This window comes from Corylus avellana, chromosome ca9, assembly GCF_901000735.1.
Source record: "Corylus avellana chromosome ca9, CavTom2PMs-1.0".
Classification (NCBI taxonomy): domain Eukaryota; kingdom Viridiplantae; phylum Streptophyta; class Magnoliopsida; order Fagales; family Betulaceae; genus Corylus; species Corylus avellana.
Window position 1 is genome coordinate 2,904,530 of NC_081549.1, and position 12,107 is coordinate 2,916,636.

Sequence of the window (12,107 nt, forward strand, 5' to 3'; positions counted from 1 at the left end):
CAATAAATTACTAGAATTACGTTTTTGGATGTATATACCCCTAATGAGTTTCATGCTTCAGTAAACAAAAATTCCACACCAGAGCATTCTTGTACACACACATACATCGAATGAGATAATAGATGTTATAACATGCTGATTGGCACAAATACATTTGTATGACAGGAGTGTCACTCCTAAGGATCTCATGCCATTCTTGCATTAGAGTAGGCAAGATTTTTAATTCTATACAAAGAGCAACGGGGAAAGCTAAAGGGTAATGCCAATCACTCATAATTTCTAACAGTCATAGAAACAGAAAATCAAGTCTTGCTTACTATAAACGGAGGAAAACCAGCATTTCCTACAAATTTGTAAATGTTGAGACAAATTCATCAATCACAATAGCAGAGAAACATGCAAATATTGTTAAATGTATGACACACAAATGCAGCATGACACCTCAGAAGCACATCATGACATACTATATCAGAAATGGATGCAACTGCAAGACCTTTATCCATAAATATATTGTTTCACCAAGAAGTTCCACAAAGCATAAATAGGTTCAAAGTCAACAGTTTTAATCTATGAAAAATGCTATCAACCACTAAGGTACATGTTCTTGCAGCCAAATTACTCACAGCAAACAAATAATATGCAATGAGATCCAACCACCAAACACGTCTTTCTTTTTATTTGGGGGGGGGGGGGTGGGGGGGTGGGGTTTGGGGTTGTTTACACCAAAATGCAGGCATATCTTGGAACTTTTTTATTTTTGGAAAAAATATCAAATGCATAAACGACATTAACAAGACTGAAAGTACTGCTAATACATGCATATTGTATGTATGCGGTAAAAGAACAAGAGTGCATAATAACATTTACATGAACTGCTATGAAGCTTTGCTCAAAGCCTCAAAAAATCAGGACTAAAAAATTTCCCAATTTTTTGTCACTCCACAATTTTGTACAACTACTCAAAATCCAACATACAACCAGCATGATACACATCATTTGAAGAAGAAAACTACATCAAATTAATATGATTTCGAACATCAATATAGGACGCTACAACTATAATCATATGGAACATGTTCTGCAAATTTACCTCTTTAAAACTTCTACTTGAGATATCTGCTAGAAATATTGCATGTGAAACCGAAAATACTAGTATTAAAATGAAGATAGATCTCGGGGTCTATGAGGACAAAAAATATGTCAGCACATCTACAGACAAAACCTTTCAAGAGTTTTCTTTATCCATTTCTCCCCATCCACTACTGCTCCTGATATACTTATCGACCATACCAAACTCTTCATTCTGAACAACCCGCCTGTCATAGTTCTCAAGGGAAATAGGGCCCTTTTTCTGCCTCCTGTAGTAGATGATCTCCCAAGGCCATAAGCGAGCAGAACCAAAGTATGCCTCAACAGATAGATGTCTTTCATTTTCTTCTGAGAGTTCAAGGCCATAATGCTTCAGAACCCTGTACATCTCTTCTAAGGACATGCTTGTTGAATGGCCAGTCTGGGAATTGGCAAGTGCCTCTGAATCTGGCTTCTTGATTGATGCCTGCATATGTTCGATCTCCAATGTGCCAGAATTTTGAAATTCCATCATCTCTCCGAACATCTCAGAAGATGAATTCCCAGCAGTAAGAGTGCCTTTCTCTGACAGGAGTGTGCTTGGATTTTCTACTTCATATAATGACCCAGATGCAATATGGTTGCCATTGTCCTCCCTCACCGGAGGCTGGTCCTTTTCCATGTCATCTTCAACTTTAGAGGATGACAGTACATATTCATTATTGACAACCATCATTGTATTTTCAAGTTTAGCCTTCTCCAACCTTTTATCACTGTCTACTGGCTCTACCTGTTCAACTAGAATGTCCTTGGATTCAGGAGCAGTAGCATTATACAAGGAGCCTTTTAGATTCAACTGCACCTTATTTGGAGAGGATGGTAAAGGCCGACCAAGTGATACAGACACAGACAAAGACGCGGGTGAGCTCAACCTTGACCTAGACTTATAACTTCTGGACCCAGAATAGTGTGATTTTGAACTGGACCTTAAATTAGAAGACAAGGAATGTGCTCTGGAAAATGGGGATCTCGATCTACTGGACTTTGGCAGAGTCTTTGAGGATTGGAAAGTAGGGCGTGACCTGCATGCAGCATTATCAGAATGGTCTGGCGATGCAGTTGACTTCCTCGCTTTCTTTGTGGTACTGCGTGTAGGACTTCCTATTTCCCGCCTCTTCTTTCCTCCATAGTCCTTTCTCCTGTCCCTATCAGTTTCCTGTGTTATACTATTTATCACCCTCCGATGGTTTCTAGAACCAGATGCCCACCTATCATCTCTGTGTTGCCTTACAGACATAGTATCCCTGTGTGACCGCAGTTTTCCCCAGGATTTGGATCCAAATCTACTGACCTCTCCTTTGCCTCTACCATTTTTATCAATATCATAGTCCTGCCTAAGATCAAACTTAGTGGATGTTCTCTGCGAAGCATGTTTTCTGGGACAATTACGGTTTTTGTGGCCAGAAGCCCCGCAACTGAAGCAAGTTTGCAGAGGTTTAGAATCATTAGAACAGTTCAGAGCTGCAGCGTCAATCTGCTCTCTCCCTAGATTCTCTTGAGAACTTGTGGCAGGAGAACGACCTGTATAGCCCATCCTTTGGTTTTCATTTTCACCTTTTTCATCGTAACTCTTGTAAGGTTCATAACGGTCAAATTCTATTCCATTTTCAACCCCCTTATCATATGAGCGCTCAAGAACTTGCCCAACCCATCTATCGTTGTCCAAGTTGGCTACAACACTGCGACCTTCATCATGCAAACCTTGAAGTTCTTCCTCAACATTATCTTTTAGGTTGTCTTGATGGTAGCCTGGCTCATCATCAAGCATGTCAGCAGAATTAGGCCTTCTACCATCACTATCTGGTTGTTTAATACCCATTCCGTAATCCCTCCAACCATTTGAACCCATTTTTCTACTAGCATAATCTCCTCCTCTCACAGCATTCCTTCCATGCAGCGGCTCATAGGATCTAGCACCTCTTGCAAATTTTCGAAAAGGTTGGGGCTGTTTATTAGACCATGTAAGAGTCAATGGCTCTCCACAGATGTTCCTGCCCTGTAGTGCTCTCAAAGCTTTCTCTGCATCCTGAGGGTAGTCAAATACTACGAACCCATATCCATCTTTTTTAAGCTGTACATTACAGTGCCCAAACCTTCTGAAAAAATATTCAAGTTCATCTCTTCGAGTTCGAGCTGATAGATTACCAATATACAAAGACATCTGGCCAAAAAGAAAATGTCACTTTTCCACAGGAAAGAGAAACCAATCATGCTCACCCATTAATAACTTTTTTTTAAAAAAAAAAAAAAGAAAAAACAATGTTTTTGGTATAAGGATAGAACTTCTTCATGGCACAATAAACTTGATAGTTGATTGCTGACAAATTCCACATTCCTCCAAAAGGAGGAGGTGGCCTTCTTCATTTTTCTTTTCTTAGAAGCCAGTTTCAAGTATATATAACATGTTAGCTATTCACCTACATTCATTTCATATTACTCTCAAACTTTAATCATACAACACACGAACATCAATCATAATACATCCTCAACCAAACACTAGTATAGCCTATTGGTTGATTTTATTTTCTGCCAAGAAACGTGAACCCATAACCTCAAATAAAACTTAGTTTGCAATAAACACCAAAGCACATTAATCGGTTGCTTATTTCTATGGGTATGCAAACCAATAAAGCTGTGTTGTATTGGCATAGTGGTCCAGAAAGCTTCACGTACATACAATTCACACAAGACGAAACCTGATTCCCGAGCACAATCAAATCAAGGCATTCAAGATTGGGGGAGCAAGGTGCACAAAACAATACAGAAACAATAAAAACACTGAGCTGTCATCACAGTCACTAAGCAACAAACATTAGAGCAAAAGAATTAAAAACCCATTTTCTATTCTCACCGTTTCCTTGGATTTCTAAGCAACGAAACAGATTTAAAATGTCCTGCACACAGATGAATTCCGTCAAACACCTTGCGTGCAAAAAGTAATAACCAGAACAATCACCGAACGGACACAAACTGTGCACTGACTTTAGCTTCGTTGCTCTAACCTAAAACCCTAATGGAACACAAAAACATGGAATTTATATTAGGGTTCTTGAGAAATGCAATAATACCGAGTTATAGAGCTCTGCAAAAGATTTGTTCTCAAGCTTCTGAGGTCTCACCCCGGTGCGCTTCTTTACTCACTTCTTTCTGGACCCTCCGGCTTTCCTCCTTGACTCGACCCGTAAGCGTTGGTCATGAAGATTGAAGAGCGGAGAGATGATCCAGTGGTGTTCGGACCACAGGTATCAACAAATAGAAACACAGTCTTGCGTTGATTTTGGCCGAGATCGCCGTATCATTTTTCCCTGACTCTGGGCCTGAGCGCACCTGATTTTACATCATGAAGTAATCTTAGTGGTGAAGCTAGTTTGGGACGTGGCAGACGCTGGCTGGCTTGACTGGCTTGGATAGTGGAAACGACCTGCGGAGGATATACTGAAGCTTTACCCAATTGGTCACCATCGCTTACGGTGCTCCAACTTTTAAAGGAAAAACAAGAAAATATAGTGGATGCCCCTTCACAAGATTCTAAAGCATTACATCATTGTCTAACTTTGGTATTCTTTTTTTAATTTAAAAAATATAGTGATATCTATTTGTCTTTGTCTTTGTCTTTGTCTTTTTTTTCTTTTTTTTTTTCTATATAAAAAACATATAGTATGTTTATTAATGTGTGTTGGGAGTTTAAGTAATATAAATTGTAAAATTTGTCTTGAGTATTAATTGTTTGTTGGTGCGTTTTTCAGGTCCAAGAATTTGATATTCAGTGATTTTCAATGAGGTTCCTGCAAAATAAAAACAAGGTCAGAGGATCTTCGGTTAAGGCTAAAGATTTTCCGATGCTTAAATTAACATTTTTATTTGTGGATAAGAAAATATAATAAAAATTAGCTTCTAATTATCCATAAATCAGTGTGTGTTGAGTGAAATATGCAGGAAATAGGTGGGAGAGAGACGTGGTTCTCTGTAGAGTTTTTTGGTGGAGAGGTCTTGTGTTGAGGAAGGGTAGAGCCTCGGGAGAGAGAGAGAGCACGTGTGAGGGAGAGAGACTCTTCTCCTTACTTTTTTTATTTAAAAGTGAGATGTATACATGTATCATTATGTGAGTAGATGGTGGCATGTTTGTTAATAAGTGTAAAATAAAATGGGGTCACTAGTAAATATTTTCTTCCCAACATTGTTCATGTAAGAATGGATGCAAGCACAATTGTTCTTGGTTTACACTGTATTTATGATATTGTAATCAGAAAGCAAGTTCTCACTTTTGTTGGTCATTGATCATTAATTTTTATCAATAAGATTTGAAATTTGTTAAAAACAATGTAGAATTTGTTTTTATTAATATTTTGCGTTGCTTGATAATATTTTTGTCATATGAAAAAAAAAATATATATATATATCACAAATAGACATGGCTGACGAGAAACTACAATTACAATATTACTGAAATATGCAACAAAAGTTCGTGTCCCAATAATTCATTACAAATATAAGAATATGTGTCGGAACGCATTTCACGTATATGGTTTGAAACACAATCTTTAGCCAAAAAAAAAAAAAAAAAAAACAAAACAAAGTTTGAAAATGTCAATAATTTTTAATAACCTTATTGATTTTTTTATAACGTTAAAATTAGTTTTTTTGGAAGGAAAAAAATGTTCGAGTTTCGAGTGGTAGAATTTAGCTAGAAATGAATTTTGTTTGTTTTTATTTTTTATTTTTAATTCAAACATGGAAATGGGAGAAAGGAAAAGTGTAAAGGAGGATCTTTGCCGCTCCTAAAAATGAAAGAGAAAATAAAAGAAGAAGATGTGAGAATGCTTCCAAATACAATGTAGGAATCGGCTCATCTAGCTACAAGTTGTGCACAGACATTAACACATCTAGAATATTTCAAAGCTTTTCGATCTAAAAAGGAGAGCAACTGCAAACTGTATATCAGAAATAATAATTTCAGTGTTCCAATTAACAAAAAGACTTGGATCGTTGCTGTTGGAGTATCTCAAATAACACTTCTTTGAATATCTTTTATGAAGTTTCTCTAGGGTTTGTATGAGTTCCGTTTCCTATTTTGTTTAGTTTTGAGAATATAACTTTTTGAATTTTTAAGATGTTTCATTCAAGTTAAAGCAAGATTCTAAAGTCAGGATGAAACGTGAACTTTAATCAATAAAAAAGTTTTTGGTTCTTTCAATAGAAGGGTTTTGGATTTTGAGTTTAAAAGAGTCTTAAAAAAAAAAAAGTAAAAGTTAATGACACTTTTGAGAAAAGATAAAAATCACTTTCACAAAATTTTGAAAGTGTTTTATTAAAATTAAAAATTGATAAATATTTTTATAAATTTAACAAAATATAACAAAAATTGTAGCACAACAATGGTTGTGTCGCCACCACTCTAATGGCCTTAATAGTGGCCGATAGGCTGCCGGAGCTTAGCGAAGGCTACCATGGGCCACTAGATCTGGCTAGTAGCCACCATTGGGGATTTTTGTTTATCATTATTTTCTAAAATGTAAATATGCTAGACGTGCTTTAGGTTTTGAGAATAATTTTGTAGTTTTGTTTTGAAATATATGTTAGAAATGGGGTCACGTTGAAAATTAGTTTAGTTAGCTAGTTTTGATAAGAGTTTTCAGTTTGAGAAGTAAATAAGACTTTTATAGTAGTTTACCAAACGGAACCCATATTTTTAAAGCGGTTACTTGCCTAGTGGTCATGTTCTTTCTTCTCCGAGTGTCATATTTTTCATCGGCTATATTCTCCAACAGTCACATTTTTAGTATACATAGGACAATTTCCTCTACAATTTTCGTTCATCTCAATCCAAATTTATCTTTCATTCATTAATTGCTTTCCCTCTATAGATAATTTGTTTGAACTCGATGGCCTTTTATACGACTCTTCCTCCAAGTTATGTGAGAAAATGATAAGAGGCCTTATATTTAAAATCTTTGTAAACTTACCTGATCTATACTATTTTCCCTAAATGTTACCCCTTTGCAATCTGTTTTATCATTATGCATTCATATCCTTTTGTTGTACATTTGGGTATTTATGGACTAAAATGGGAAATTTTGTTTCTTAGTGGGGGAAATTGCTAAACTGGTCAATGTGGTTTGATATTGTAACAAATATATCCTTATAAATATATGCGGTATGCCTCAATAACAAAAATAATAATTCCGTACAAATTTTGATTATTTTTCCCTTAGAGCCCTTATGAAGTCACAATTTTACCCTAAAAAGATAATAATAATAATAATAAATAAAAATTGGGAGGGAAACACCAACATAGGTCATTGGGGGTTGGCCAATTACCCCTTTTGGTAGGGGGTTGACCATCCTAAAGGCATTTGGGATTGATTTACCAATTTTTGAGGCCAATTTATATGGGTGGTTAAGCCATTAAAAGTGGTTCGACCATTCCTAAAATCAACTAATAGAAGTAGCCAAACCAGTCTATAGTTCACAAGGGTAGTATAGTCACACTCAAATGTTTATATTGGGGATGATCCAATAGATTAGTTTAGGAGATAGTCAACCACTCTCATTTGTCACATAGAGGGTGGTCGAGGCTTACTTGAGGATGCTCCACTATCCTATTAAGCCCTTTCAAACAAAGCATTTTGTTTTTAAATAAAAAATAAAAAATATATTCCAAAACATATTAATAATAAAAGAAGCCCATTTTCCATTTTCCATTTTCACTTTTATTTTATTTTTATTTTTCAAAAGCTGTTAAAATTACCATGGGCCAAGTAAAACAATGGGCCAATCAACCCACCCACACACTATAGCAGTGGATAAGTTTTTCAGCAATGGCAAATAAAACACATTCCACTTTATTCCCAAAAAATCCTACCCATCACCCAACTCTCCCTATAACCTATCTATCCCCATAAGTCATTAGTCTCAATTTTTGGCCTCTTTATTCCCCCACCTTTGCCCCAGTCACCTGCCCTTTTCTTCAGATTCTCTCTCTCCCTCTGACTCCTCCCCCTCTCCCTCCCTCTCTATAAACCCCTCTACTTCGATCAGATCCCAGCACACCAACCGGAGATTATCCATCAGCAAGTCATCCATGACGCTTGGCTCAGGAGGATCCAGTGTCGTGGGTGAGCCCCTGGCCCTTTACCTTTTCATCCATAGTCTTCTTTGATCCTGTTATTTTTTTCCATATATCTACAAATCCGCTCCTGGGTTTGATGGATTTTTGTTGCTTATGCATTTTCTGCTAGATAATTTTTGATGGATTTGCTTAGATTAGTCACATGGCTTTGTGGGTTGCTTTTTATGTTTGACTCGTCTCCCTTGCATGATGGTTTTTTTTTTTTCGAGGAATTGCTACTTTAATGTCTCTTTGTTGTTCTTTTGTTTGGATAGATATTGATTTTTGCGTCAATCTGTTTTTGGGTTGGTTTATTTATGTTCAAGTTTGTCTAGATTTCTTGTGCCGTGTTATTGTATTTGTGATTAATTCCGAGCTAGTTCTGAATTATTGTGTAATTGCAACTTTATTTCTTGATTTCATGTTCTGATGTAGGTTTGGTTTTGGCTAATTTGTTGTGGCATCTATTTGGTTTAGGAACGGTGCTTGTTTTGATGTGCTTTGCACGAGTGGAGTTATGGGAAGTGAGCTGAAGTTCTAACATAATGAAACTACGTTATGGGCTTTATTCGTGTTTGCTCCTTTATTGTTTTGTCTCCTATGGACTCAATAATAACTTTGAAGTGTCTATTACCAATCATGCAAGGGTCTACTGGGATTTTTCCTAGTATGTTTTTCCTTTTTTTATGTTTGATGAGCAGTTCAAAGGTTACTAAAACCATATGATCAAAGTTGTTTATGCATGCAAAACTCATGGCATTATCATTTTTACCCCGTTGGATGTTGCACCTATTGCATGAACATGAAGGTTTCTTTGTCCCTGACATTAACTCTGTGGTTCTTTCATATATCTTGTTTTTTCTTTTTCTTGAATTTGGTTGGGAAGCAAATGAAAATTTCTGTGAATTGCTTAGCAATGATCTAATCTCAAGATGAAGATGTATGGTAGCTTGTTGTTTATATGTTAATGCTATATTGAGCTTTTTATCATCGCTAGTAAAATAATTAGAGGCTTAAATATTAAACGTTCCCTAGGCTGTCTGTTTTGGAGTTTGAGCAGCTACCATGAGGGTAAGCATACTTAACTGAAATAGCCACTGGATGAATTTTGTTCGTCTTTCACAAGACAAGAATTTGTAATTGTTCCTCCTTGATGGGACAATTACAAATTACCTGTGCTTGGTGGAGTCAGTTGTGAAAATTACCTGTGCTTGGTGGAGTCGGTCTCTGTCTCTGTCTCTTTGAATCTTCCCTTTTCCTATTGGATACTGAGTGCACGATCATTTCTCTTAAAGATGGTTTATTTGACCAAAGTCATTTTTAACATAAAAATATTTTACATGTACCATTATTATCAGTATCTGCAGTTTGGTGATTAATGGAATTGCAAGCACGTAGTCAATCAGATACATTGTTCATTAAACAAATCAGTAGCTAAGAAGTCCTTTATGGTATAAAATTTGAAATCCAAGGTTTTTCTGTCCAATATATGAACACTGCAAGTACATTTGTACGTATAGAAGACATGCTGGGGATGGTTTAGTTGAAAGATAGAGATGAACCAATTCAGAATACTCTGAGAACATTGAAAACAAAAGTTTGAAGTTTGCTCATACCTATGAATTCAAATCTACAGAAGCGTGGGAAGCAATCTTATACATAATGCTTGGATGTGTGTTTTTAAAAATGGGCATGGTTTTGGCTCAGACTGCAATATGCCAGAATCCAATACAAATTTAAAAAGAAATATGTAAAGTTACCCTATAGAAAAATAAATATGTTCAAAGAAGCTGTAATTAGTTTGACATTGCAGTCTGAGTTTAGGAGACATTTTCATTGTCATAAGAAAAACCATTGAAGAGTTCAATACTCTGAAATCTGTATTTAAACCACTAATTCTCCAAAGTTGAGTTTGTAGGCCACTAATTATCTGAAGTTGCGGTTGTAGGCCTTTTGATATATAGTCATGTTCGGGTATTCCTAATTTACTAATGTCAACTTTACAACTGTTTTGGCTTTTGATTGTATGAGTTTCCGTGCAGTCCCTCGGAACTTCAGATTGTTGGAGGAACTTGAACGTGGAGAAAAAGGCATTGGAGATGGAACCGTCAGCTATGGAATGGATGATGGAGACGACATCTACATGCGCTCTTGGACCGGAACCATAATTGGGCCTCACAATGTAATTGCCGTTTGTTTCCTCTCCCCTTTGATGTTATATATGTGTGTCTCTGTGTCTGTATCTGTGCCTAAACTATTCCAGCAGATGAAACATTTACAGTTGTTTGAACATGAACACAAGAACATTATCTGAATTATATGGAGATGGAACCTTACGCTTGATGCGCATAAATTAGTCCTTGGTTTTGACCTATAAGAGCAGGGCTGGATAAGAGACCTTGACTAATAAAATCTTATCTGTTTCCTTGCAACTTGAAATGCTTTCTGAAGCAATTGCTTTGGTGGTATCCTGCTGCCTTTATCTTTGTGGAGTCTAGAGATTTGAGTTTTTAGCTTCTTTTGGCTGATTAGGTGGCATGTCAAAGCCTAGCTATAGGGTTAGGTCTTTGAGGTGGACGTGAATACACACACATGCTGCAGCACGTCTAAAGTGACTTGGATATCATAAATAGCTATACTTATGCTGAAAGGAAGCTTCTCAGTGAAGATGTTTTGGTTAGAACTCAAAAATTGTTCTTTCTTTAATATTGATGCCTCTACTAGATTTACATACCCATGCATGGTGGACATATGGTCAATCTTAATATTTTAAGACGTACTAAAATTTTGTGTTTGTTTTTAGTGTTTTCCCCTGATATGGGTTTCTTGCTTGTGCAATAACCTCTCTCTTTATTGGCCAGACCGTGCATGAAGGTCGCATCTATCAGTTGAAGTTGTTTTGTGACAAGGATTACCCAGAGAAGCCCCCAAGTGTTCGGTTTCATTCACGGATCAATATGACTTGTGTGAACCATGAAACTGGAGTGGTACGTTATAATTTCATTACATGCTTTAACTGATCTTCCTATGCTGCTGTGCGTTCTATATCTGCTGCAATTAGTTATTTCCTTTCCTTGGGAGCTATGTAAACACTACTCACCAACCCACAGGATTGAATTCATGACCTTACCCTCATTTATGGGGACAGAAAAGGCCATTTGGTCTGAAGACTATTGGCATGACTGCAATGTATGATTTTCAGCTCTTAGCATTTTTGTTTCCACTTTTCATTGGTTGAGAAGTGAAGATAGATCTATATATGGTAGAATAAATGGTGAGAGTCAAGTAGGTATATTTTTCCTATGTTAGTATAATTGGTTCTTGGTCACATGTTCTGTCATTCAATCACCATTCTATTTCTACAAAGAAAACTAGTCTTTATGCAGTTTTATGATAAGATAGTTGAACTGGGACAGGTGGAACCAAAGAAGTTTGGACTTCTTGCGAATTGGCAGCGAGAGTACACCATGGAGGATATACTGACTCAGCTGAAAAAGGAGATGGCGGCCCCACTCAATAGGAAGCTTGTCCAGCCTCCAGAAGGCACCTACTTCTAGCTTTGAAGATGTTATAGATATCATGGATCATATTGCATATGCAATATGCGATATGCAATATATAGTGTGTAATGCTTTGTTGATCCTTTTGAAGTGAGAATGCCCTGGAAAGTTTCTCCTATAGTCTGCAGGGCCTCATTGTTGTTTTGTCATCTTATTTTCTTTAACTCTGTTTAAAGATGCTGTTTGTTAATGGGATTTATATGTGTGTCAAGTATCAAAAGCCCCCCCTCCTCAAGTGTTATCTCAGTTCCTTCCAGCCTCATTATTGTTCTGAACTTGTCATCTTATTTCATCACTGCACTGTTTTTGCT

The 12,107-nt window shown here is 36.6% G+C and overlaps 2 protein-coding genes across 4 annotated transcripts; one reads left to right on the forward strand and one right to left on the reverse strand.

The window, feature by feature from the left end:
• Positions 1-831: 831 nt before the first annotated feature.
• Positions 832-4,508, reverse strand: LOC132161880 (uncharacterized). 3 transcript variants are annotated; one of them, XM_059572094.1, is made up of 3 exons: positions 4,248-4,508; positions 3,980-4,138; positions 832-3,289 (listed from the first exon to the last, which is right to left on the reverse strand). In XM_059572094.1, the coding sequence occupies exon 3, from the start codon at positions 3,287-3,289 to the stop codon at positions 1,226-1,228; it is 2,064 nt and encodes a 687-aa protein (XP_059428077.1). In that variant the 5' UTR covers positions 3,980-4,138; positions 4,248-4,508; the 3' UTR covers positions 832-1,225. The 3 variants fall into 3 exon arrangements, with proteins under 3 accessions (XP_059428077.1, XP_059428078.1, XP_059428076.1); XM_059572095.1 differs by having other exon boundaries at positions 3,980-4,022; positions 4,197-4,508; XM_059572093.1 differs by lacking the exon at positions 3,980-4,138 and having other exon boundaries at positions 4,197-4,508.
• Positions 4,509-8,026: 3,518 nt separating this feature from the next.
• Positions 8,027-12,042, forward strand: LOC132191927 (ubiquitin-conjugating enzyme E2 variant 1D). The gene is made up of 4 exons (XM_059607061.1): positions 8,027-8,243; positions 10,279-10,418; positions 11,098-11,223; positions 11,653-12,042. Exons 1-4 carry the CDS (start codon positions 8,210-8,212, stop codon positions 11,791-11,793), a joined length of 441 nt encoding a protein of 146 aa, XP_059463044.1. The 5' UTR covers positions 8,027-8,209; the 3' UTR covers positions 11,794-12,042.
• The last annotated feature ends 65 nt before the right edge of the window (positions 12,043-12,107 follow it).